Here is a 27,640-nt window from a genome sequence, read left to right as displayed (position 1 = left end):
CACTTTTGGAACTGGGGAGCGTACTGAGCAGGCTGCGCTGAGCACCACGGTGTAAGTGATGGGATGCCCAAGGATCTGTTTAGGGCAAGGGACACTGGGAATAAAAGCCATCTCTGACAGCCACTAAGCCCAGTCCTACTGGTGTGGGAAACGCTTCCCTATGCTATCAAATCCGAGCTGGTGCCTCACACATACAAATGCTCCTAGGGAAGAGAGCCTTGTGGGGAAGGAATTTCCCATTTCCAAAACCAAGCTGCAGCCCCAGTATTATTTCCTTCCTGGTTCAAGTTGGCATGTGAGCCGACAGAAATCCCTGGGCTCACATCCTTCCCAGAAATGCCAGTCAAAACCCAAGCAGCTATTCACCCAAAGTACCAATTTTATAGTTCTGTGTGTGTCTATAATCTATTTACCAGCATTCCTACTTCAGTATGTGCCTGTTAATAAGATTAGTAATTAAAAAGCTTGATAGGAATTGGCAAGCATAGCTCCTCCGCCTTTCCCTCCCCTCCAAGCCGGGCTGGCGTGGAGTCTGAGGCAGGGCTGGCAGAGTACCTGAAGCAGTGAAGGGAGGAAGGCTCTGCTGAAACCTCTGCCTGCAAGTAGGCAATGGAGAAATCTCGGCCGCTGTGGGACAATCCCCTGCAGTTTGTTTTTGCCTGCATTTCCTATGCTGTGGGGCTGGGAAATGTGTGGAGGTTTCCATACTTATGTCAGATGTACGGAGGAGGTAAGTGTGGCTTATGTTTCTTGCTTCCCTCGAGGAGGAGCGTGGCAAGCTTTAAATCCAAATGTATGTTGCCCATGCTAATGCCCTGTCTACCCAGCAGGGTCCAGGGCAGAGCAGGAGGTCAGGCTTTTTTGGTGTGCAATCTCTTCTATTGCTGCTTTATTTTACAAATTCTTTAGCATAAGGCTTTTCCCTGACAGCTGCCCCAATACAGTGGCACTCATTTCCTAGAAGTACAGTGAAACAGTGAGAAAACCTGTGTTTTTAAAAAGGATGGAGGTAGAGTGAGAAATGTAGATCCACATGGAATTCATTTATTACTTTCTTGCCCCATTGAACCACTCTGAAGGCATTAGAAACTAGTTCAGTTCCTTGCTAGTCACTTGGAAGATATTCGGAAAGGGAAATGCTTATGCTGATTTAATTTAAGGATCATCTGTATCATTTCAAGTTGCTGTCATTAATGTGTTGTCTCTTACACTAAGAGGTGATAACTTGGCTGCAAATCTGCCTTGAAGTTGGCTGAAACTCCTTTATTAACAGGACTTCCACAGCTAAAGCTCCTGGGAAGCTTTGAAAACGGAATAAATTGGTTTGGTCTCACTAAAAAAAAAAAAAAAACAGCTCTGTGAAAGTTTATCACTCTTCAAGTCCAAACTGGAGAAAGGTGATGTCTATATGGTATACCGGCCACGGATGTTCTTCCTTAGAAATCAAAAGTCAGTTAATTAGATTAATTAAAAACCAGCATTAATAATCTTTTCTGGTATACAGCTACCACTGGTTAATGACCATGTTTTGCAGAATCCTTATAAAGAACCTCTCTTTATAAGACATCCCAGTTTTATATGGCTTCTTGTACTGCATCTGTTGTTGTAGTGTTGGACCTGTCTCAGTTGTGTGTTAAGTGGCGTGATGAGCATCCTCCTCATTTGCTTCTGGTCTGCTTCTGCCTTTTCTTCCTTTCAGGAAGAAACACACTGATATGTTTAAGTGCTTTTTGCTTGGCTTGTGCTTGTTTTGTTGGCTTGTAGCTTATTTCTTAATGCACGTGTGGTGGTAGGAGTTGGTTCAAGCTAGCTGTTGAAAAGCCAGCTTAGTGCTGGGATGGCATCAGAGCTGCTCTGTGGGATCAGGTCAGAAAAATCCGAATAACACATGGGTGAAATTAAAGTAGAAGCTGGATGCTGCGGTGGCTGAGGCTTTCTTAAATGTTTCAGAGGGCAGAAGTGATAGACATGAAGCAATTCTGGGTGTATTTCTCTACGCAGATGCTTTTGAGGGTAAGGACTTCATGTCTGACACTGAACTCTAGCACAAAGTTAAAATGCAAGTGTTTCTGTATGCAATTAAACTGCACATGATTAGTTCACTAGCAGCCTGTCCTGGCAGACATCCTGAAGGACAGCAAAACTCAGACACTGGGGTCTTTGCATGGTTTATCCTCTTCTTATCAGCCATCAGTGCTGTAATAGATGGTGAAAATTCTCTGAAATACAACCAAAACTGGAACACTTGATTAACCAGAAAAAAAGAGATTCAATAAACCCAAGTATTTCCAGAAAAACATGTTTTTATAAGAGTAGTTTCTCTACTACTTTTGTCCTCCCTGGTTACCTCTCCAAGGGGAGAGGCAGCTCTCCTGATAGCAGGCTTTGCTTTTGTTAATTGTTTTTCACTGCCCTCCTAAGAAGGCTTTGGTGGCTTGCCAGGGGTCTGCAAAACCCATGCAGACAAAACATCATTTCAGGAACTTAAAAGCTGGAATTGGGCTTAGGGGGGATGCCAGCAACTGCTTGTTTGGCATCTTCCTTGTAGCAAAGCACAGAGCCAGTCCCTGGCGTGCCCAGCAGAGCAATGCCATCCTTATCGCTGATAATAGTCATAAATGGGTTATTTTCAGACTTTACAACCTCCTGCATTTCCGTTCATCAGCATATTGCCTCCTTCTTCTCCAGAGAGCTTGACCTGAACAGATCAAGGGGGGTTCAAACCTTGTAGGTGCAGTTACTCTGACCATAAGCAGCTGGGCCAGGCTGAAAGGACACTGGGATGGGTTTGCAGCCGGGCGGGCGCTCAGCAGCACTCAGCTCTGAGCGAGGAAACTCCTGGGCACCACGTGGGATGCTGAGCAGAGGCCAGAGTGCTGCTGACCAAGCCAGGTGCCTCGAACAGACCCAGGACACACTCCATGTGCCAAGTGCAGGGGTTTGGCCTGGGGGCTGTTTTTCGCAGGTGGATGGCACCGTAGGAAGCAACACTGGGTGTAAATGAGCAATGGAGCTGTACAGGCTCACAGCGGATAAGGAGCTGGTGCATACAGCTGCCCTGAGTCACTTATATGAGGCATTTTAGGTTTTACCCTTTAGGAAAAGTAGCAGGAGCTATATCAGGAGCAATATCTGCATGCAAACAGGGTGCAGAGCAAGGGGCAGGGGGCTCAGCCCCAGCACCACCAGCTGCTGGGGGGACATTGGGGTGAAGAGCAAGCCTGGGGACACTCTTCCTCCTTGCAAGGTGACAAAGCCATCACCAACGCTGCTGGGAGGGTAGAAAATCCTTTGCAAAGGACCTAACACTGTTTCTTCCCCTGCAGTACATGGCAAAACTCCCCTTGGCGGCTCCTGGGGCAGCTCGCACCCCGCCAGGACGGAGCGGCTGCGGGAGCTCTTAAACCTCCGACAGCTCCCTTGTGGCATAGGAAGTTATCTAACAGACTAACAAAGGGGTCGTTAATAATGAGAGAGCTGGGAGGTGGGAAATTAATTCCCAGAATAAACCGGATTATTTCTAGGTGTTTATTTCCAGTTCTTTGCCTCAGTTGCTGCCCGGAGTTCATTCCTCTGCAGCGCTGCACCGAGCCCATTGCGAGGAATGTTAATGCCGCAGATTAAATCCTAAATAAGAGATATTTACGTAAATATTTTTGGCTTGCTGTAAAAAGGGAAGCAGGAAAGCCTTCGCAAAAATCCAGTTTTTGACTCAGTCAGCAGCTCTTTCTAAAGCAAGCTCCAAGTTGAGGACAAGGATTTTATTTTTTCCAGCAGAAATTTAAGCCGAAGTGCATCCTGGTTGCCGGGTGGGAACCCATTCCTGCTGTTCCTCTTCCGGAGGAGCATCCCTGCGGCTCTCTGTGCCAGGGAAATGGGGATGAGCAGACGTGGGTAGGGGGAGGCTGTGTGCCTCTGTCCCAGGGTCTGCTCCTGCAGGTGGGACCTTTCATCCCTTTGCTGGCACTTGTGGCCTCAGCATGGGAGCTTGGGGGAGGTTTTTGTAGTTTTGGGGTTTTTTTTAAGCAAGGCCAGACTTCAATGTGTTACTTAAAACTTCGCTCAATGCAGATGCTGCTGTTACTTTTTCATCGAGTGCTTCGGCTCTGCTGCAGACCGATGCACACAAAGTAAATCTTTCCCTCGTCCTCTTTCTCTCATTATCTTTTACAAGGTTTGGCTGGTGCTTAGTTACCCTTTAACAGCCCCAGCCCCGAACATTGCTCAAACTGCCCGCAAAGCACCTGGGCAGCTCTACCACACCGGGGTGGCGACCGGCACATTTTAACAGCAGAAATCCCAGTGTTGCCAAGTGCCCGTGGAAAATTCCCCACGCCCGGGCACTCGGCACCCACCGGCATCTGGGATGTCACCTGAAACCCCGTGAGATGTCCCTTGGGGTTCTGCCGTGCACTCAATACACAAGGTGCCTGGACGGGACCCAGCCCCAGCCACTTCCTGGGACACTAATGGGGAGATTTGACCATGAATAGGGCAACGTGGTGTTTATTATGCTGTGATCTGCTGAAAGCCGTCTGTTGGGCTTTTCTTGCAGGTGGCTTTTTGATCCCGTATCTTATCATGCTGATCGTCGAGGGGATGCCTCTGCTCTACCTGGAGCTGGCCGTGGGGCAGCGCATGCGTCAGGGCAGCATTGGCGCTTGGAAAATAATCAGCCCCTACCTCTGTGGTGTCGGTATGTTCTCCTTTTTTATCTGTATTTTTAAGCACCTGGGGAACACGGGTGATTTTTGAATGGAGAGTTTTATCTTTCAGAGAAGAAACCAGGTGGGAAATGAGGTTTTACTGGGTCTCGCTAGGCAGAGCAAAGCTGTTATCCAAATGCCCCACAGCATGCATTTACCCCATCCCTGGTGAGGCGTCAGGGCCAGACCCTGGTTTGCTGGTACCAGGTCCCAGAGCACGGAGGTGTGGGTCCCCCTGTCCTCAGACAGACTGCCAAAATCACGATGTGAAGGCCAGAGCTTAACCCAGCCCCTGGGGCTGCCTACACTGGGCTTTGACCCCAAGAGCATTGTCTTGACAAATTCAACACTGAGTGATAAAACAGTGCCTTAATTTCCTACCGTCGCTGCCTACCATTTACCAATGTTCGCTCTTAGCTGCATTATTAAGTTATTAAATTATTAAATTACACTGATAGCCCAAACTATCTCTTAATTTGCTTACAAGTACGTTCTATCTTTAACAGTACATTGAATATTCACCCCCCCCAGGGGCTAAAGTATAAAATCCAGTGCAGGATAGCCCTGCCGGGAGGAGGAAGAGGCTGCAGCGGCAGAGGAGTGCCCTCTGCATGGGGCCGTGCAGAAGCAAAGCCCCCATGGGGCGTTATGGGGCCCTGGGCGTTTTGGGGTTTTGCTGCTGACCAAGCACCTCCCTCCATGCCCACAGGTGTTGCCAGCGTCGTCGTCTCCTTCTTCCTCTCCATGTACTACAACGTGATAAATGCCTGGGCCTTCTGGTACCTCTTCCACTCCTTCCAGGTGTGTGGGTTCCCAGTGGCACAGTGCATCCCTGCTGTGGCCACGGAGGGTCGTGGTGGCTTTGCATTGGTGCTGGATGTTGCCTGGCACTGTCATCAACCAGGGAGGAACAAAAGCTCCAGAAACCCACCCAGGGCTTTTCCAGGGTGGAAAAAATGAGACAGGGGTGTCCCTCTCTGGGGCTCCCCAGGGGCATCAGAGTGTCAGGCCAAGGCCAGTCCCTTGACACCTTGCTTATATGTACCTTGGTGGCCGTGGTGTCCTGCACCCTGGGCAGGGGAGGGTCCCTGTCCAAAGGCAGGGGAGAGGGTCGGCCCTGGAAGAGAGGATCAGGAGTGTCATCCCCAGGGGAGAGAGGCAGAGTGGGTCTGTCCTTGGGGAGAGGGTCAGAAGAGGTCATCCCCAGGGAAGACAGTCATCCCCAACCCCAGGCAGCACAACGTGGGGACAAGAAAACCCAGGGTCCAGAAAACCACCCTCGCCTTCATTTCCACCAGCACTCTGGCTCTCCCTACCATGCTGATGGTGGATGCTCACCCCATGCTCCTCCCCTCCCTTGCAGGACCCCCTGCCATGGGCCACCTGCCCCGTGAACAGCAACCGTACAGGCTACGAGGAGGAGTGTGAGAAGACGTCGTCCACCCAGTACTTCTGGTACCGCGAGACCCTGAACATCTCTCCATCACTGGAGGTCAGCGGGAGCATACAGTGGGAGCAGGCCCTCTGCCTGATACTGGCCTGGCTGGTGGTCTACCTCTGCATCCTCCGCGGCACTGAGTCCACCGGCAAGGTGAGAGACAGGCACAGCCCTGCCAGGATGTGGGGAGGATAGATGAGCACCAAAAAGGCAGCAGCCATGGCCGCTGTTACTTGGGGTTATGGCATCTCCCCTGGAGCAGCCAGCCCTGCTGCCTCTGCCACTCTGTTAGGTTGCAATTGAAGAAGGCTCAACCAAAACACTAAGTGATATTAAAAAAAAAAAAAAAACAGAACAAAACCAGAGAAGTCTTTAAATGCAGCCACCTCTGCTGCAAAACCAGCCACCAGGCTACGGGCCCTGTGGAAAGCTGCCTGCCACAGCAGAGCTGTGTCAGGAGGTGTCTGTTCCTCAGCCTTTGCAAGGAAAAAAAGTACGTCTACCAGGCATTTTCACTCACTTTTTATTCACACCAGAAGTTAGGGGGGGAGGGGGGGAGGGGGGCTGGAAAGCAGTGTCCTGGCTGAGCCTGCATTAAGAAGCAAGCTGAGGGCTGTAAATCCCCAAATCGTTTTAGCTGAATGCAGAAAGCCAAGAGACTGTAAACTCTTAAACTTGCTGCAGCTGGCTTTGGGGGCAAAAAAAGAAAATAAATAAATAGCCAAGGAGCATTGAAACAGCATCGTGAAGGCAGGGTCTCTTCAGGGGTGGCGCAGGGGGCTCCCCCTGCATCCCTTGTGCAGGAGCAGCAGTGCACAGGGCTGTCCTACTGGGGAGGGTGAAGCTGCTCCATCTCCAGGTGTGTGACAGGGAAAGGCAGATGCCAGCTGCCAGTGCAAGCAGGTGCAAATGGGAGGAATATTTGGTAATTGCCTAGATGATTCTCTTCCCAAGAGCTTGGGAAGACGTGTATTTTGAGTTAGTTTTTATATATGTTTCTGGGTGAGCCGTTGGGGTACATCCCAGCAAAGAGAAATTGATTGCATTCTCCCTTTTTTTTTTTTTCTTTTTTTTCTTTTCTTGCAAGTGGCTTTTTCCAACGTGGAGATTGAACATTTAGATTCAAATTCAGGGGTTTCATGAAAAGCTCATGGAAGACAACTGAAAGATTTAGTTCCCCTTGTCCTCCATCTGGGTCATGTTAAGTCTTTTTCACATCTGAATTAAAATAGTTCCATTCAAGTTTGATTTTGACCTTTTATGAGATCCCTTCGCCTTCCTCCTAGAGCAGATGATGGGTAACTTTTGCCTAATACATTCTTGAGAGATGGTTGCAAACTATTGTTTATCCACTAAATGCTGCAGAACTGAGTTTGTAAATGCTGCAAATATTTTAGATTTTGTTCTTATTTTTCCAGTCAAAGAGAAGACCCTGGGAACAGTAGCACAGATCTTTATTATTAATAAAAACTTGTTTCCCTAAAACTTAAATCTAAAGTTTGCTTTATCTGAAAATATTTCTTTAAAGAAATATTAGCTACAAGCTACTATGAGGTAGCAAAGACAATAATGGGATTTATTTATGTAAAGTAAGTGAGAAAGAGCTAATCTACTATGATCAGTTTTGTGTGTTCTTTAGACCAAGGTGTTCCTCCTTTCCTCAGGTTGTCTACGTAACAGCTTCTTTGCCGTACTGTGTTCTCATCATATACCTCATCAGAGGATTAACACTTCACGGCGCTGTGAACGGGCTCATCTACATGTTCACGCCGAAGGTAGAGAAAAACTGCACAGAATTTTTCATGAAATGTTATTAGTTACCACACGTGTAGGTTTTTAAACGGTGGGAATGCTCCTTTTCCTTATACCGGATTTTTGCAGCAGTAGCTTAGATCAGGCAGCTGGAAACTCCAGGCGGGAGCAGCTGGAGGTTGTTCTGCCAGGGTGCTTGTAAGCTGCTTCCATTCTCCTGCAGAAAAAGACCTGCCCATTGACATAACCTGTAGCATATATTTCCAGACTGAGCAGTAACCCTGCCCAAAACCCACCTCTGAGATAAGACTGGCTCCATCCCTGCAGGCTGGAAGGGGCAGTGCTGGGCATCTGTGCACAGCTTCATGCTCCCACTCTCCCCATCTGGTTTTGTAGCTGGAGCAGCTGTCGAACCCCAAGACCTGGATCAGTGCCGCCACGCAGATCTTCTTCTCTTTGGGCCTGGGCTTTGGCAGCCTCATTGCATTCGCCAGCTACAACGAGCCCAGCAACAACTGCGAGAGGCACGCCATCATTGTCTCACTGATCAACAGCACCACGTCCATATTTGCCAGCATCGTGACTTTCTCCATCTACGGCTTCAAGGCGACGTTTAACTATGAAAGCTGTATCAACAAGTAAGAGGCTGATATTTCACTTGTTTTCCACCACAAGCTGTTCTGGGGAAGGCAATGGGGGGAGGTAAATAAATAACAGCACACTGTGCTGCCAGAGCTGCCCCAAACTCGGCCTTGAGACTGCTCTAATAAAGCTAATGGCACGATTTAAAGTGATGAAGGTTGAGATGAAAGGTCGGAGCCGGTGTGCCTTTTGGCCCCTGGGTGCCACTTACAGGTAAGGGCCAGGTAAAGAGGATGAGTTTGCCTGGGCAAGTCACAGCAGCAATTTCCCCTGCACTCCAGTTCTAGCACATGCTTTGGGGGATGTGGGGGCTGATCAATAAAATGCAGTGATGCTTAGATTCCCCCCAACTCCTTCAAGGCTAAGCCCTGTGTCAGGAGCTCAGCTTCCCCAGCGGTGATGCTCTGGAGGTGCCCAGCAGCCTGCAGGATAGTGCCCTGAGGCAGCAAGCTCACGTGCAGTCCCTGGCACAGGGCCTGTGGCAGTTACACTTTTACTCATATTTTTACAGCTTTCAGTCTATCTGCTGATCAGAGAGGAAACCAGACTGCTAGTTCATTGCCAAAGGCTTGTTAAATTGGTGGGGTGCGGGTGTATTGGTATTTCAAGTAGGCAGGGATCAGGTAGCTAACAGTAGTCCAAGGGCCCTGAAGAAAGACTTTAGGGCCCTTGGACAGCTGGTTAAGGGATCAGGAGCACAAATTGTGTTCTCCTCCATCCCATTACTTGCAGGGATTGATGAGGGTATAAATAGGAAGAGCCAGCAGATTAACTCTTGGCTCCAAGGCTGGTGTCACCGTCAGAACTTTGGTTTCTTTCATCATGGGATGTTCTATAGGACATTAGACCTGGTGGCAACTGGTAGGGCAAGCCTTACCCAAAGGGAAAGAGGAATATTAGGACAAGAATTAGCAGGGCTCATTGAAAGGGCTTTAAACTAGGGTTGAAGGGGGATGGGGATGAAAGCAGGATTACTAAGGAGGAGCCTGGGAGCAGATTACCAGTGCCGATGGGTAAAAGTGCTAGCAAGGTCTTGTGGCCTGTTGCCTCAGCAGAGGTGGAGGATGGTAACCCATGTGGTAATGACATGAGGGACAGTGATAGGCTGGATACCACAGAAGGGTCTGAGCATGGTCAGGGAGGTGTTGGGCCTCACCCCCCCATAAAAATGGCAAGAAAACTAGCCCAGCTAAAGTGCATTTACACAAATGCACGTAGTATGGGCAACAAACAGGAGGAGCTGGAAGCCATTGTACGGCATGAAAGCTATGATGTAGTTGCCATCACGGAAACGTGGTGGGATGAATCGAATGACTGGAGTGCTGCAATGGATGGCTACAAGCTCTTCAGAAGGGACAGGCAAGGAAGGAGAGGAGGAGGAGTGGCCCTGTATGTTAGGGAGGAATATGAATGTGTGGAGATAAATGAGGGTAATAGTAGAGTTGAGTGCCTGTGGGTACGAATCAAGGGGAGGACCAGCAAGGCTGATATTGTGGTGGGAGTCTATTACAGACCACCCAACCAGGATGCAGAGGTTGATGAAATGTTCTATAAGCAGCTAGCAGGTGTCTCGAGATCACTTGCACTTGTCCTGGTGGGTGACTTCAACCTACCAGATATCAGCTGGGCACTCCATACAGCTGAGAGGGAACAGTCTAGGAGATTCCTGGAGTGTGTTGGGGATAACTTCCTGACACAGCTGGTGAGTGAGCCAACTAGGGAAGGAGCGCTACTTGATCTGCTGTTTGCAAACAGAGAGGAACTTGTGGGGGATGTAACAGTTGGAGGCCGTCTGGGGTACAGTGATCATGAAATGATAGAGTTTCTGATTCTCAGGGAAGCAAGAAGGGGAACCAGCAGGACTGCCATCATGGACTTCCGGAGGGCAGACTTTGGTCTTTTCAAAAGTCTGCTTGACAGAGTCCCTTGGGAGGCAGCCCTGAAGGGCAAAGGAGTCCAGGAAGGCTGGACACTTTTCAAGGAAGAAGTCCTAAAAGCACAGGAGCAGGCTGTCCCTGTGCGCAGGAAAGCGAGCTGTCGAGGGAAGAGACCGGCCTGGCTGAACAAAGAGTTAAGGTCACAGCTCAGGGAAAAAAGGAAAGTTTATGTCCTTTGGAAAAAAGGACAGGCGACTCAGGAAGATTACAAACGTGTAGTAAAGTTATGCAGGGAAAAGATTAGAAAGGCCAAAGCTCAGCTAGAACTGAACCTGGCCCTGGATGTTAAAAACAATAAAAAGAATTTCTATAAATATATTAATAGCAAGAGGAGGACTCGGGAGAACCTCCACTCTCTCCTGGATATGGAAGGTAACATAGTGACAAAGGATGAGGAGAAGGCTGAGGTACTGAATGCCTTCTTTGCCTCGGTCTTTAGCAGTGGAGTAGGGTGTCCCCCGAGTACCCAGACCCCTGAGCTAGCAGTTAGGGGCGGGGAGCAGGACGAAGCCCCCGTAATTCTAAGGGAGATGGTGAGGGACTTGCTCCATAACCTCGACATAAACAAGTCTATGGGCCCAGATGGGATTCACCCGAGGGTTCTGAGGGAGCTGGCAGAAGTGCTTGCAGAGCCACTTTCCATCATCTACCAACAGTCGTGGCAAACTGGGGAGGTCCCAGCCGACTGGCGCCTAGCAAATGTGACGCCCATCCACAAGAAGGGTCGGAAGGATGATCCAGGGAACTACAGGCCTGTCAGTCTGACCTCGGTGCCTGGGAAGGTGATGGAACAGATCATCCTGAGTGCCATTATGCAACACATGAAGGATGCCCAGGTGATCAGGCCCAGCCAGCATGGGTTCACAAGGGGCAGGTCCTGCTTGACAAACCTGATCTCCTTCTATGACAAAGTGACTCGCTTGGTGGATGAAGGAAAGGCTGTGGATGTTATCTACCTAGACTTTAGCAAGGCCTTTGATACAGTGTCCCACAGTATCCTGCTGGAGAAACTGGATGCTCATGGCTTAGATGGGTATACTCTCCGCTGGGTTAAAAACTGGCTGGAGGGCCGGGCCCAGAGAGTGGTGGTGAATGGAATGAAGTCCAGTTGGCGACCGGTCACGAGTGGTGTCCCACAGGGCTCGGTACTGGGGCCGGTTCTCTTCAACATCTTTATCAATGATCTGGACGAGGGGATCGAAAGCACCCTCAGCAAATTTGCAGACGACACCAAGCTGGGTGGCACTGTTGATCTGCTGGAGGGTAGAGAGGCTTTGCAGAGGGATCTAGACAGGCTGGATCGATGGGCTGAGACCAACGGGATGAGGTTCAATAAGGCCAAGTGCCGGGTCCTGCACTTGGGTCACAGCAACCCCAGGCAGCGCTACAGGCTTGGGGAAGAATGGCTGGAGAGCTGCCTGGCAGAAAAGGACCTGGGGGTGTTGGTCGACAGCAGGCTGAACATGAGCCAGCAGTGTGCCCAGGTGGCCAAAAAGGCCAACAGCATCCTGGCCTGTATCAAGAACAGTGTAGTGAGTAGGACCCGAGAGGTGATCGTCCCCCTGTACTCGGCACTGGTGAGACCCCACCTCGAGTACTGCGTCCAGCTTTGGGCCCCCTACCACAGGAAAGACATTGAGGTGCTGGAGCAGGTCCAGAGAAGGGCAACGAAGCTGGTGAGGGGTCTGGAGCACAAGTCTTACGAGGAGAGGCTGAGGGAGCTGGGGTTGTTCAGTCTGGGGAAGAGGAGACTGAGGGGAGACCTTATTGCTCTCTACAAGTACCTGAAAGGAGGCTGTAGAGAGGCGGGGGTCGGTCTCTTCTCCCAAGTTACAGATGATAGGACAAGAGGCAATGGCCTCAAGTTGCGCCAGGGGAAGTTCAGGTTAGATATTAGGAAATATTTCTTTACTGAAAGGGTTGTCAGGCATTGGAATGGGCTGCCCAGGGAGGTGGTTGAGGCACCATCCCTGGAGGTATTCAAGAGAGGAGTTGACATAGTGCTTGGGAATATGGATTAGTGTTGGGTGGTGTGGTGGTGTGTGTGTGGGTTGCGTGTGTGGTGGTTTTTGTTTTTGTTTTTTTGTGTTGTGTTTGTTTGGTTTTTTTTTTTTTTTTTTTTTTTTTTTCATTGGTTGGACTAGATGATCTTAAAAGGTCCCTTCCAACCTCTGTGATTCTGTGATTCTGTGATTCTGTGTGGGACTGGAGGGCAAAGCGGAAGAGATGCCAGCTGGCACTGGCCAGCACCCAAAATATTTGCCTGGGAGCGGCAGTGTGGGTGTGGGACTTGCTCCCTCTGAAGCCGAGATAAGCGGAAGGTTGCCCACATCCCAACATGGCCCTCGAAGTACCACAGCTCCCACCCAGGGTGACCAAAGCCCTAGGGCCAGCAGAGCATCCCCATGTGGGGGCTGATAGAGAAGGGGACAAGGTGTAAAACTGGCATCAATCTCATACCTTGACCTGAAAGCCATTAAGTTCCCATGATCTCTTCCAGGGTGATCCTGATACTGATGAACGCTTTTGACCTGGAGGAAGGCTCTCTAACAGCAGACAACCTCAATGACATGAAAGAATACCTCATGGCCACCTACCCGCAGGAATATGCCCAATTATCGCCGCAGCTTAAAAACTGCAGCTTGGAAGCTGAACTTGATACGGTGAGATAGAGCTTTGTGCTAGCCCTGGAGCCTCACTCTGTCCTTTCCTCCCACCGAGCCTGGACCCTCCCACCGAGCCCCTCAGCCCCATGGGGGTACATCCACACCCCTGGGAGCTGCGGTGGGGCTCACTTCTGCACCTCGGGATGGGGCAGGGGGCACTGGGTCAGCCAAGTAAGGGGCTCTCTTGGCTTGTTAGCAACTGAGCCAGGTGGTGATGCAGCCAGACTGCTGCCCGCAGCTGCAGGACAGGGCAGGTCACAGAGGTATGGGGCAAATGTCTTCACTACGAGCAGGATTGTGCCAATTTCTGCCCGGTTTAATAAATTGTTGAAGATCTCATCTGCATCTCCTGTGCAGAACCACCACCATGGCTGTATCTTGTCATTGTGGAGGATCAGTCTCATATGTCCCTATTCTTATGTCCCTAACTGAGCTGAGGAGCAGCCTGTAACTCATTTCTTTGCCCCTTCTCACTGGCAGGCCGTCCAGGGGACAGGGCTGGCATTTATAGTCTATTCTGAAGCCATCAAAAACATGGAGGTGCCCCAGCTGTACTCCGTCCTCTACTTCGTCATGCTGCTGATGCTGGGCATTGGCAGCATGCTGGGAAACACCGCCGCCATCCTCACCCCGCTGACCGACAGCAAGGTCATTGCTGCCCGTTTCCCCAAGGAGGTGATCTCAGGTAAGTGCCTGCCATGAGCAGCACAGGCCGTGCAGGGCAAGAACACGTGCGTGCAAAAGCTTTGGTGTCCCACAGCCACTGAGGGTCCCTCTGTGACCTCAGGTGGAGCAGAGAACATCAAATATGCTGCCTTCTGGCAGGATTTGCTTGCCCTTGGGAAATCCTGCCCAGCCTGTTCAGCACCTTCCCTCGGGAGCTCTCAAAGCACTAGGGCAATCGTGGGTGTGTATTTGCAGGCTTCCCAGCACACCCCAGCTCCCTCAGACTGGTGTCTGCTGACTGGTGACACTCAAAGGGCCCAGGAGACATGTCAAGACACCTGCGATGAGTGGCTCTTCAGTCACATCACTGGTATCCCAACTGTGAACCAGCTCAGTCTTTGGCCAAAAGTGATACGTGCTCCTGTTTGGGAATGGCAATCAATTGTCCCACCTTAAAACCTGTTTTAACTGGGTGCCCAGCAGTAAGGGCAGATGCTGCACACACGCGTGATGAGGCTGCAGCTGAGACTCGGTTGTCTTTGCTGCACTGGTGTGCTCTGACTGCACAGGTCTAAGGAGCAGCAATTTAAGGGTACGCCAGCACATTCACACAGAGAGACATGCTGTTTCCAAAGGGCAAAAAAAAAAAATATTCTTTTTTCTCTGAGAAAGCTTTTCCCAACAGAAATTAGTAGAAATTCCACCAGCTTTTCAGTCACAAGAAGTCCAACATTTCCCCCATGCAATTGGATCTTCAGGTGTAACAACAGGTCCCTGTTTTATCCATGCAGGAGCTGTGTGTTTCATTAACTGCGTGATTGGCCTAACCTTCACGATGGAGGCTGGAAATTACTGGTTTGACATATTCAATGACTACGCAGCCACCCTCTCGCTGCTGTTCATCGTGCTGGTAGAAACCATTGCCGTGTGTTACATCTATGGGATAAGAAGGTAAAAGCGCAAGCCCTCCTTTCTTCATAGCAGGGGTGTGACCACTGGCTAAGAATAGAAATACCACCTCCAGCTAATTTTTTTCTCCTACGCTACAGTATCAGCAAGGATAAGGGTCTCCCCTGCCCTGCAGAACCCCCTCCAGGGCCTCGGGTTTAGGACTGTGTGGGGGCCAGGACAGGTCAACACCTTCTCTGCAGGCAGGGAAGTGCTAATGAGCTGTACACGTGGCTCCCAGCTCCTCTTGTCCCTGGTCGTAAGAGCACCTTCTGCCGAAACTCTGCTTCTCCTTTCACAGCCACGCTGTGTGGGCAGGACAGCGCCAGTACATCTGGTTTCAAACCTTGCCCATCGCTGCTCTCCCAAGTCATCCCTTGTGGGTAAGAGCAAGATGCGGCATCAGGAAAGGTTTTACACAGCAGAGGTGTTTGGAAAGGAAAAGGCTATAGTATTTTCTTTGATAGTCCGTTAGCACAGTACATGGAGAGATGCATGGGCGTTACATCCTTGATGAGTTCAAAGGACTTGGACCTGTTGGAATGAGTCCAGGGAAGGACCATGAAGGTGGTCCGAGGGCTGGAGCACCTCTCCTATGGGGACAGGTTGAGAGACAGTTGGGGTTGTTCAGCCTGGAGAAGAGAAGGCTCAAGGGAGACCTTATAGCAGCCTTCCAGTACCTAAAGGGGGCTACAGGAGAGATGGGGAGGGACTCTTTATCAGGGAGTGGAGTGATAGGACAAGGAGTAACAGTTTTAAACCAAAAGAGGGGAGATTTAGATTAGATACTAGGAAGAAATTCTTTACTGTGAGGATGGTGAGGCACTGGAACAGGTTGCCCAGAGAAGTTGTAGATGCTCCATCCCTGGAGGTGTTCAAGGCCAGGCTGGATGGGGCTTTGAGCAACCTGGTCTAGTGGGAGGTGTCCCTGCCCATGGCAGTGGGGTTGGAACTAGATGATCTTTAAGGTGCTCTAACCATTCTATGATTCTTTGATAGCCTTCAAGTCAGATACAGGTTTCCTGCATGATTTTAGGTACCATCCCCAACTTTAGTCCTGCCTCAAAGACAGTCAAATAACAGCAGTGAGAACAACTCAACTACACAAAAATGAGCAGTACTTTCTCCACAGTATTTAAGCATCATCGCTTTTCTCCATCAGCTTAAACCAGTAACAGTCTGAACTTAGACTCCGGGCAGATGCTTGTTGGGGCTTTTCCCTGCTGTACCTGTTTCTAGCTCCTCTTCCACAGTTTGGGAACCTCTTGGAAGCTCTGTGATGTTTTTAATTTGATTTCACCCTCACTACGTGATCCTGGTGAGCCAGCTCTTCTGACACCACCTCTCTGCTCATCAGTGTCCTGGACAACTATCCTCCCCTCTCCCATCATCTTACATACTTAATTCTGTAGGTGGGTTTGAAGTAACACAGACGGAGGTATCGATTGAACACGTGCAGCTCTCCTCAAAAATATTTGTCTTTTTTTTTTTTCTTTTAAATACAGATTTGAGAAAGATCTTCACAGCATGATTGGGCACAAGCCAAACTGGTATTGGAAGATTATGTGGGCTTTTGCTAGTCCTTTGCTAATTATAAGCCTATTTATATTTTACATCACCGACTACATCCTCACGGGAACTCTGCAATACCAAGCATGGGATGCCACACAGGTAAACTAGTTTTTGGGTTGGTTGATTGTTATTTTTCTTAAAACTTTCCTTAATTCCTGCAAGGACACAGCCTGCCTTCCTAACTACGTTGCCCCACCAGGCTGCCTTCTGAAAGCTCCCAGATGGAGTTGGGCAAGATAAATTTAATTTTGTGGCAAGGTAAAACAGGGGAAACGTGACCTAGTGCCAACGATGACACGGGTCTGTAAAATGGACTCCTTCCCCTCTGCAGTTCTTCAGCTACTAATTCAAACAGTAACATTTTACTCATGTTGAAAACTCAAATATCATCTTAAAAAATACACTTTAAGCGGAAATATTATTTCCAAAGCCTAGTATTTTGGAACAAAATTAGTGGCATTTTAACAGAACCGAGCTGCTGCTGGAATAAATAGCTTCCATAATTTCCGTATACATTTTTCCTCATGGCCAAAAGGCTTTTGTATGAATGCTGAACTGCGTATTTGAATTATGATTGGATCAGTAATCACTGGTTTTGTAACCTTTTGTGGACATGTTCCTGGCACGCAGAAACAAACTGCACAGGTTGTTTTCATGTCGCTGCTGATTTGGGCCCAGCAGTGAGCCTGGCCTCTTGAGTGGGTGTCAGCATGAGCCCACCGGCTCCACGGGAGCAGCACAGAGACCCGACAGGGGTCAGGGCCAAGACATCTCATTAAGAAATGCAAATCAAGCCAAAAATCTTCTCTTTGCCAAAGCTTACAGAAACATTTTTGCCAATATTTCTGTCAGCAGCTCCCTTTCTACCACTTTAAAGCTTGCGTGGTTGGGCAAAGCAAAGCACCGAGTCGTGGGCTGAGCCTGCAAGTGCTTCTCCCATGTCCTGTTGAAATAGCTCAAGACACCAAAAAAACCCCCAAGTCTCACAGTTCCAATGCTTCTTCTCTCCCTTGCAGGGGCAACTGGTGACCAAGGATTACCCGAGCTACGCCCTGGCAGTGATCGGGCTGCTGGTGGCAGCATCCACCACGTGCATACCCCTGGGGGCACTAGTGACTTTTATAAGGAAGAGACTGAAGAGGGAAAGAGTCTCAACTGTGGCATGAATGCCGCCAGCTGGATTTGAGAAGACCTTGCCCCCATCGTCAGTGACCAGCCACTGCTGGGAGACAGCAGCAACCATTATTTGTAGCAGCTATTTATAGAGTCAAGAATGGTGGGTGCTATATTGACCAAAAAGTGATCTTGGGAAGTTCCACAATGGTTCGGGGGGAAAAAAGCTCTTCTGTAACAAGATGAAGCTTTAATATAGCCTCTGTATGAGGGGAAAAAAACAGAAGAGCAGCTCACAAAGGGCCAGCGCAAATTAACCAGTCTATCAACCCATTACACAACGTTAGGCAATTCTTTTCCACTCTGTTGTAGCACAGCCCCTGTGGAAACATGAGCAACCAAGCGCCAAAGTACTGGCAACTACCTGTAGCATTCAAGAAAGCCACGCTCAAGCATGCACATTATTTGAAATGACATCTGTATTTCATCAACAGATGAAACTCCTGAAGTCTTCCACTGCAAATGTGAATAATCACTTTCCTACACAGGAAGAGTCAGCAGGATGGTATTTGAGATGTGTGTGTCCAACGCCGCTGCTTTAACACTTGTGTCCAGCAAAGCAGGTTTTATATATATGTGAGCTGCAGAAGTTCTCCCATCTCCAGAAGTAAACTTCCAATTCCAGTATGTAACTGTGCACTGTGCTGTACTTTGTATTTTCTAGGAATGCACTTTTTAAGTCCACTGAAAGAAACTTGTGATAAAGCTGCTTTACGAGCCCCACCCAACCAGAAGTGTGCCATGTAATCAGCTTTGACAAAGTTCATACCCAGGTATGCTTTAATCATGAGATGTAACAATCCAGCAGTTCCACAGAACTGGTTCATTTCCCTCTGTGAATGTGGCAGAAAGAAAGCAACATGGTTAAATTATAAGCTTCATGTCATAGAAAACAGTAAAATTCTAGCTATGAACTTTAAAGAGGTCACTCTGCAGAACAACATTAGGGACACACTCATGGGATGCGGGTTCCGAGAAGAGCATCTTAACTATGTAACCAGTAGAAGATGGCAAGTGCCTTATAAAAGAGGAATTAGTTTCAACCAAACATTGTTAAAGCACACCAACACGAGTCTCTTGCTCTGGGGCAAAAACCAAGAGGTAATTGTACATCCTTCAGGGGCAGGTGAAACCTTGACAATGACAACCAACAGCAACAAGACATGCTTAGTCTGCAGCAGCCTCTAGAAATAGGACAATCCTCCCGCCCCAGACTTCACTAACAAAGCAAAGACAACTTTTTCACATTTCAGTTTATTAAAAATGGATACCATAAACAAGACCTGTACAAAAAAAAGCCGAAATTGCCCAGAATTTGGTAGCAGTTGCGTGGTGAGAAGTTATCGTCTTGGGCCCCCTCTTCCTCTTCCACGGCCTCGGCCTCTCCCACGGCCTCTGCCCCGGCCTCTTCCAGCAACTGAGCGGATGAAACAAGAAGGATAAATCAAGTGAGACCCAGGAATACTTTCATTTTGATTAAAACATTCTCTATCGAGCATAAACAACATAATGTCTCATCACAGGGAAGCACTAAGTCAGATATAAATCTGTTAAGGCTCAGTAAGTTGCAGACAATAGTTTCATCTTTTGCATAAGGTTTTTCAGTATCTGATTTCCACAGACTGCAGACAACAAGGGGATATCGCATCACAGTTGGCCGCTTCCAAATGCTCTAAGTCTGACACAGAACTATGTTTCCTCTTCTTTTATTTTGATAAAATCTAGATTTTTCAGGCATCAGAAGCAGCATATGCAAGACAAGAATATTTTGTTACTACTCACTACACTGGAAAAGATTTTTCTTTCCCCCCCGTAGCGCACACTGTAGTTCATAAAGCACTCTGCTAAAGGGAAGTGCCAGTTTTAACACACTAGGAGATTCCCAAGCTCAGGCACCACATGAAAGGGCAGCATTTATGTAAAGATCCCAGCACCAAACAGCTCCTGCTGTTTTCAATGATGCCTCTGCCAATTTCTGACGTGATTTGCAGCCCAGGGTCTTGGCTGTGTGTTCCTCCTTTTAAATACTGCTATTTAATGGTAAAGGGAAGGCAGAATCACAGAATAATTCAGGCTGCAAGTAACTGCTGGATGTCTTCTGACCCATATGGTGATAACGTGTCATTTTACCCCTTTTTCCTGAAGAAACACAACCTGTCCCATCGGGTTGCAAGGCCACCCTACAAACTTTGGAAATGACTGGTTAGTTTCAAACAAGTTTGTCAGTGTAAGGCTCAAAAAGATACCAAGAAACTTAAAATTCTGTGGAAGTGGGTGGCTGGGCAAGAGACACACAGTAGCATCCACATTCAAGAAGCAGGCTGAAAGAATTATTCTCTTCCATCTGATGGTATTAGATTAGAAATGCAGAAAGAGCAGAGACAGGGAACAAATCTGTGAGAAACAAGGTGTCGTTTGTTTTGCTGGTGATAGACTGTGTCTGTGTAAAACACACGGGAGCATCAACACCGACTCAACAGTTACAGCACTTAGGTGCATCAGTAGAGAGTCGAGTTCACTAAGTGCCAGCACACTCGGGCCTGAGGCACACGTGCCAAGTACATCTCTCGGCCAGCATCCTGCCTTCCGCTGACAATTTCATTTGCCAAGGACAGACCATGAGTTACAAGCTTTTGAGGCCCAAGGGCATTTACAGATTAAGGCAGAGTACAGCACAATGCAGCTGCGGTGTGCAAGGAGTATTACACCGAGGTAAATAGCGCTATCACAGCTCCTTTTCTTTCTTCAACATTAAAAAGAAATAGTGATGTTCTTGTTCACGTCACATCGTGAGGTTCAAAAAAGCGCAATCCAACCATACTCCCATTTCTCCATGTAGTCAGATGATTTTTACTGGATGTGAGAGGAGCCAAACACTTTCAGGAGCTTTATCCTTGTTCTCTCTAAAGACAGCAGCCACAACACTTGGCTCTTAGCGGCGCACACACCTGAGGCTTCTCATACCATTTCAGTCAGGTAAACACTCCAGTGTGTAACACACACACGGATCACACACTGCAGATCCAAAACTCCAATTACAGGAGAAAAGGTACAACATTAGTTAATGAATTATTAGCACAATTAGCTCATTATTTTAAAAACACACAGATTAGCTGTTGGGCAAAATACACACTGCTGGAAGACAACCTAGAGATTCTCTGGGGTTTACTGGATATTAATCTTTCATAGCGTGGATTAAAATGGAATTACTATCTGTACTGTTAGGCTTCTAAGGAAAAGGTTTTTCTCCAACAAGCTTTTGAAAAAAAAATTCCAGGAAGGTCTCTCAAATTCAGTTCTCTGACAGATTTTTTAAATCCACAACGTGAATTTCAGTGACACATTCAGCACTGCTCAAGAGCCTGTTCTGGACTTTCTCATGAGGCGATGTGAGGTTCCCTATCTAAACTGGGCAAACACAGCAGACACTCGAGAAGAGGAAATGTAAATCCCTGGTGTCAATGTGGATGGAGACTGTGACAGGTTAAGATTTACTCAAGCCTAAAAACATTTACATTTTTAAAAACAGATGTATGAAAAGCCATACGCATAATTTCACAGGAAAGAAAGCTCTACAGAGGCTCAGAAGGTGGGCAAGGCAGTTGCCTTAGCCACTTCAGTATCCAACCCTCAAAGATGAAAGAACTCGCTGCCAAACACAGATATTAAGACATTCAGATCAGCCGTCTTCAGATTCAGAGTTACTAAAATGCACACAAAGGCAGAACAAACAGACCAGGAAAGCACAAACTAACCTGCTTCTCTCTTCTTGGATTTGACTTTTGGTTCCACATCCACTAGCAAGGTATCCAGAGGCAAACTGTCCGGCAGAATGAAGTAGCGGATGTTATTCCCTCGAATGCTCAGGGTCTCCAGCTGTACGGGTTCTCTGTTCTTCAGTGTCATTTTCACTGCTTTGAGATGCGTGTTCATACTGACATCCACTCCTGAAACAACACAAGTCTGATCTCAGGGGTGAACGCCTACAAAACGGTCCCTTGTTGGCTATCTAGGTATGCACGTGCTTCAAGATTTATCCTGTTCATTAACACCTGCTTCTGCCATTCATTAATTAAGCTCTGAAGGAAACGACATGCCTTTTTCTCTCTTAAATTATGCTGGCTAATTTATCAATTGCTGCCTTTGTAGCAATTTTGTAAATGGTTAGAACAATTCCTTTGAATAACAAATGAAATGCTGCTTATTACAGAAGTCTAATACTAGGCTTTTGACTCTTTTAAAAAGCAGCAGAACAAACCTTTGAGGAAAAATAACCTGATCATTTCCTCTCTCTGCAAGCCTTAGAAAAACTCCAACTGCCAAAGAAGCATTTATTTTCTGAAAAAATGCATCTAATACTAGTGTGATATCTTCTAGGAAAGGATGTAAAATGCAAGAAACAATCATTTGGGTTACAAACTCCATGACCAGCCAGCTGTAAGACCTGTACGCAGCCAGCATCGTGCCCATTAGGCAGTGCTAAACTATCTGAAACGAGAATAAAGTCTCAGCTGAATGCATGTATTGAATAACAGCCCTAAAAAGCATTAAAAAGCAGCCTATATTAATTTTTATTTTACATATGACAAGTCTTGCATGGGATTTGAGCTCTAACTATGAAGACCAAAATGAAAGTAACTTTTTCACATCAAAAATCTAGGCAAAATATGGAAATCATAGTTTCCAAACACCTGCTAATTCAGTGACAGGGCACCCACATGAGGAAAATCTTTTGTGTGTTCAAACTTCTCTACAAACTACAATTTGTGGTGAAAATAATTATTGTCTCGCTTCATAAACACAGAAAGACAAACTGTAAGATGCCTTATATGTAAGTATGTTATACAAATAACATACATGAGCAGGCCAGAACCAGAAGAACCAATTATGCTGTGCTTATTCCATATATTTTTCTGTCCTCTCCCCTAATTTCTAGATTTTCCACAGCTCTCTGAGACCTGCACTCCACCTGACCAGCCCCCTTGGTTTCTGTAATGCATGTGAAACCCACCTCTTCAATAGACAGCCCAGGAGGAAAAGGGCACTGTATAATCTGCAGACAGCATAGCAATTAGTGACATAGTTCACCCATTAGCATAAAGGGAAGATCGTCACTTTAGAAACACGGATTACGTTCAAAGTTTTTACAGATTCCTAGCAGAAAACGAGAGAGCATTTGCTCAACAATGAATCATAGAATGGTTAGAGTTGGAAGGGACCATAAAGATCATGGAGTTCCAACCCCCCTGCCATGGGCAGGGACACCTCCCACCAGACCAGGTTGCTCAAAGCCCCATCCAGCCTGGCCTTGAACACTTCCAGGGATGGGGCATCCACAACTTCCCTGGGCAACCTCTTCCAGTGCTTCACCACCCTCACAGTAAAGAATTTCCTCCTAATATCTAATCTAAATGTCCCCTCTTCCAATTTAAAACCATTACCCCTTGTCCTGTCACTACATTTCCTCACAAAGAGTCCCTCTCCGGCTCTCCTGTAGGCTCCCTTCAGATATTGGAAGGCTGCTATGAGGTCTCCCCGGAGCCTTTTCTTCTCCAGGCTGAACAACCCCAGCTCTCTCAACCTGTCTTCACAGGGGAGGTGCTCCATCCCTCTGATCATCTTTGTGGCCCTCTGCTGGACCCGTTCCAATAGGTGCATGTCCCTCCTGTGTTGAGGACTCCAAAGCTGGACACAGTACTCCAGGTGGGGTCTCACGAGCGCAGGCATGAAACCTGCAGGAGCACTGAGGTGAGGAGACAAGCAGTTTGTTTGCTCCCTACCTAGCTGGGTTCAACAGAGCGTGCTGCAATCAGATACCGGGGTAGGTCTAATCAAAGCTGAGGGATCCAGCTGCAAAACAATGCCACTTTTTGACTGCCAAATCTCAGCAGACCGCTACTGGCCAAAAAAGCACCTAAGCAATCCCCTGGAATAGAACTCTGCCAAGTTTTATAATTTTATTTTTTTAACAGTGCCTGGACATAAAAGCGTCTAAAAGTAGCCTGGGGTGAGTGAAGGAAAGCACATCAAGCACCTTCATCAACTTAACTGTAGGGTTTGTGTCATTAAATATGGAGCCCCACCTACACACCTGCTCATCTCTAAAGTAACACCAACATGAGCGTTCTCAGAACAATACCCCTCACTAATAGCATTAAAGCAAACAAAACAATACATATGAGAACCATACAATGAACAATCAAGGCTTTTTCTGCAACTATCAGTTCAGCGACACAAAGAAGCACCCCTAACGCCCACAAACTTACATGATGTGACAGACACTTGGCAACAGCAGGGGACCAGGTTCTTGACACCAGGATCCCATTCTGCCTGTTTTCAAATCACTTTCACGACATCAATGCAAGTACATGAGACGCATTTCCATAGAGATTCACCTTAACCACAGCAAAAACACCCTCAACAAAATTAATTAATTTGTAGATTAAAACTGCCTATGCACAAAGTTTAACCGATTTCAGATCAAACCAACACCTTCACGTTTGCCATTTGTCTGTACTAACGTTAAAACAGTCCCCCCTCTTCCGGCAATTCAGCTGTAAGGGTTTGACGTGACCATAGCTCATTACAATTTCACAAACAAAAGTCAGATGTACTGAAATGCCTTATAAAAAAAATTTAGCCGTATATCCACTACCAGTTTGATAGGGTAGAAAAACGACCTCACCAGTATTATCGTGCTTCTAAATCTTTTAAGAGAACACCATGCTTACACCAGCTTTGCCGACGGCTTGGAGAAGATTATTTCCTTCGCCCCCAAGGCTGTTTGTCAGCAAAGCCTGCCGTCAGGCTGAGAGGCTCCCAGACTACAGCGAATTTACTGCCTCCCAGCCAACTTCTGCAAAAGTCCAGGCTCCTCTATAATGAACGCGCCTTAAGCTTGCACATAAAGATGTAAATTACAAAGAACGTCTCCCGCGTTTTACACAGAAGGTCCCCACCAGAGGGAGTACAAAACAAAAAAGCTCAGTCCAAACCACAGCTGCCAACTGTTAGCAGAAAAGTAACGGGCAAGACTTTCCTGCTGTCTTCTGTCCTGACATACCTGTGATAGTTCCATGCACCTGTGTCCCATTCTTCAGTTCAATGGTCACGGTCTCATGGCTCAGCTTCATTAGAAACCTAGAAATTAAAAACAAAGTAATTGTTGGCTATCACGTAAAGCCTTATATGTTTAACATTCTGATAAAGAAAACCAGTAGGCACCAGGTATTCACACACCCTGAGCTTCCAACAACAGCGTTCCAGAGCTCACAGATGCTGCCGGAGATGCTTAGCAAGGCCTTACAGGCGAGCAAGGCACAAAATCCCCCAACAGACCCCTGACTGACCCGCTGCTGAACCCAGCGAGCTACACCCAGGCCAAACGGCCATCGCTGAACAAAAAAGGAAACGCTTTGGAGCTCGTTAATACCTCAGGAAGGTAACTCTAACCAAACCCGGGCGGGGTGGTTTTTTCCCCCCTCAGAAAGGGTGGTTTTACTGAGGAACCTGCGCAGGCCCGGCCCCCGCCGCCGCCTGACCCCGCGCCCAGGCCCTGCAAGGCGAACGGCCGGCCGCCGCCATCCGGGCGTCGGCCGCCGCCTCACGCCCCACCGGCCGGGGGTGAGGGAGGGGTCCCGCCAGGAGGCCGTTAGGCCGGCGGGGGGCGGCCGTTGAGCGCGCGGGCCGCCTCGCCGCCGCGGCGGCGGCAGCGGTCGCTGGCAGTCAATCCGCCTCCATCCGCTCACCTGACGAGCTTCATGGCGGCGGGAGGCCGGCGCTGCGGCCGGGCGGCCTCGGGCAGGGAGCGGCGGCCGCCCCGCGGGGAGACGAGAGCCCCTGGGCGGAAGGGCCCCGAGGCGCGGGCGGTGCGAGGCCTCCTCCGAGCAGGCCGCGCCGCGCCTCGCCGCTGGCGCCAGGAAGCGGCCGCCGTCGACAACGATGAATGGGCGGAAGGGGCGGGAGCAGCGCCCCCTCACCCCCGGCGGGGCGGCGCATGCGCGGGGCGGGGCCGCGCTGAGGGAGGGAGGGAAGGAAATGGCGGCGGGAGGGAAGAGGTGAACGGCGGCTTCACGCACTGCGGTGGCAGCGAGCTCCACGCTGGTCTGCGGTAGCCAAGCTCGTCTTGTATTGGAAGAAGTATTGGATAAATGTTTCCCCTGAAAGGGTCATTAAGCACTGGAAGGGGCTGCCCAGGGAAGTGGTTGAGGCACCATCCCTGGAGGTATTTAAGAGATGAGCAGACATAGCGCTTAGAGATACAGATGATCTGAAAAGGTCTCTTCCAATCTAGGCAATGCTGTGATTCTATGACTCCAAGTACAACCTTTAAAGAATTCATTTATTTAAGGAACTTAACAGCTCCATTATCCAAAATTTTAACATTTTCTCTCCAAGTACCTATTGTAGGCAATAGCGGTCTGGTGGGGGAAGTAAAGAGCCACCAGTACTGAGCAGAGGTGACACTTGGGATTCAGCATCAGAGAAATTCAGGCACAGCAGTTCTCAGACTGAGATCCGGACTGGCAACAAAGACTGGAACTGCCAGCTCTCACACAGGGTACAGTGCAAGATTATAAATATTTAAGCACAGAATAACCAAATCTTCACCTGCAACAAGCAGATCCAAAACCAAAGCATCCTTCTGGTGAGAAACAGCTCCTAAGGAACAATTTGGGAAGAGTCCACCCCGAAGCACAAAATGCACCACAGACAGTATCTAGAAAAGTTGAACATTTTATTGTCATTTATGAGTACACCATTTGTGATCTCAGAAGTACAGACTCTTTGCAAAGCACTGAAATACAGGTGCCTTCCAACTTCTAAAACCTACACTACTCTACATCTTCCAAACCTTTCATATTAGCAATTCAAGTTTGGTCTTTGCTGCAACAAGTTCTTCAAAGATGAAAAGATTTAGTTGTAGACTTGCAAGACAACTGAACTGAGTTTCGAACGCCACCTGCCAGTAAGCCACCAAAACCATTACCTTTAAATACCAAATCTATGGTTTTCTTGTACTTTGTGCCCATAATGGAGCTCACCTTTGAAAAATTTTAAGTTAGAGGATTTTTCCAGTTAACAGGCAACTGGCATTTCCCTTACAGCATCTAGAAGCAAACGGATACTTTGCAAGTACTAGTGCTTATGAACAGGTTATGTTTACACAAAACCCAGAGAGGCCTCCAGAAACATTAAAGGTTAAAATGAACGGTTAAATAGCTGCAAAAATCTGTACATATTTTCAGTCGTAACACAAGGAAACACTGGAACATCGGTGTTTTGTGTTCTGGCTTCAATAGTGACAACTGCGCTAGTCCTAGTATTCTACAAGTTTCTCCCTTCCCCCCGTTTAAATTTTATAACCGCAATCTGAATATACAGCTGTACTTACAGGAAATATTAAACAATGCACAGCGCCTTAAGCAAGTTCCATGTCTGGTTTCGAACAAACCATATAAAATAAGTGACAAAATAGTTTAAAATTGGTCCTTGATTAGGATTACTTATTTTTATACAGCTTGGAAGCACTAAATGTAAAGACACACATTTATTATTAACCAGCACAAATTATTCTGTAGCTTTTTTTCCTCTTTTTTTTTTTTAAAGAACATGTTACAGTATCATGCATGAAAAGCAAGCTGCTGCTTCCAACTGCAAACATGGAGCTTAGACCAAACGCGCGCTCTCATGTTGTTATTCCTTCTTTCATAAATTATTTCAACAGAAGAACGGAAGCAGCCGACTAGCAAAACAATATGAAGTTCACCTTTTATGTTGTGACCCATTCTTAAAGTAATGGAATACTTTGGACCTTTAGCATAAGGAAGGTTCAATAAACACTGCAAAGGATTTTTACATTCTTTGATTTCATTTACATCTTTAGAAAGAAAACTCTATATTTTAACTCGCTAACTAGTGAATCACCTGGAGACTGTAGTATTGAAACAGTGCAAGACATTTGCAACTTCAGGAACATCCAATTACACTGTCCTTTCACCCCAACAATGATTAGTAGAATATTGCATCAGTCCTAGATAAACAAGACAGGACAAAAAAGCTCATTTTAGAGGAGCATTAGGATTCAAAAATCTTTTATATTTAGTGAACAGAATCCACACACAAATATGCACGAAGGAC

The 27,640-nt window shown here is 47.7% G+C and overlaps 2 protein-coding genes across 6 annotated transcripts; one reads left to right on the top strand and one right to left on the bottom strand.

The window, feature by feature from the left end:
• The first annotated feature begins 609 nt into the window (after positions 1-609).
• SLC6A20 (solute carrier family 6 member 20) lies at positions 610-18,130 on the top strand. 3 transcript variants are annotated; one of them, XM_074150705.1, is made up of 11 exons: positions 610-730; positions 4,556-4,696; positions 5,416-5,507; positions 6,070-6,297; positions 7,809-7,919; positions 8,293-8,534; positions 12,976-13,138; positions 13,622-13,826; positions 14,599-14,758; positions 16,261-16,426; positions 17,344-18,130. In XM_074150705.1, exons 1-11 carry the CDS (start codon positions 610-612, stop codon positions 17,491-17,493), a joined length of 1,779 nt encoding a protein of 592 aa, XP_074006806.1. In that variant the 3' UTR covers positions 17,494-18,130. The 3 variants fall into 3 exon arrangements, with proteins under 3 accessions (XP_074006806.1, XP_074006808.1, XP_074006807.1); XM_074150707.1 differs by lacking the exon at positions 4,556-4,696; XM_074150706.1 differs by lacking the exon at positions 7,809-7,919.
• Positions 17,908-27,640, bottom strand: SNRPD1 (small nuclear ribonucleoprotein D1 polypeptide). Of its 3 annotated transcripts, XM_074150709.1 has the most exons (5): positions 27,428-27,640; positions 26,111-26,219; positions 24,564-24,640; positions 21,256-21,447; positions 18,744-18,917 (listed from the first exon to the last, which is right to left on the bottom strand). In XM_074150709.1, exons 1-5 carry the CDS (start codon positions 27,477-27,479, stop codon positions 18,841-18,843), a joined length of 507 nt encoding a protein of 168 aa, XP_074006810.1. In that variant the 5' UTR covers positions 27,480-27,640; the 3' UTR covers positions 18,744-18,840. The 3 variants fall into 3 exon arrangements, with proteins under 3 accessions (XP_074006811.1, XP_074006810.1, XP_074006812.1); XM_074150710.1 differs by lacking the exons at positions 26,111-26,219; positions 27,428-27,640 and adding an exon at positions 25,249-25,434 and having other exon boundaries at positions 17,908-18,917; XM_074150711.1 differs by lacking the exons at positions 26,111-26,219; positions 27,428-27,640 and adding an exon at positions 25,249-25,262 and having other exon boundaries at positions 18,841-18,917; positions 21,256-21,320; positions 24,560-24,640.

This window comes from Numenius arquata, chromosome 7, assembly GCF_964106895.1.
Source record: "Numenius arquata chromosome 7, bNumArq3.hap1.1, whole genome shotgun sequence".
NCBI lineage: Eukaryota > Metazoa > Chordata > Aves > Charadriiformes > Scolopacidae > Numenius > Numenius arquata.
The sequence above is the reverse complement of the archived record's forward strand: the minus strand, read 5'-3'. Positions and strand labels throughout refer to the sequence as shown.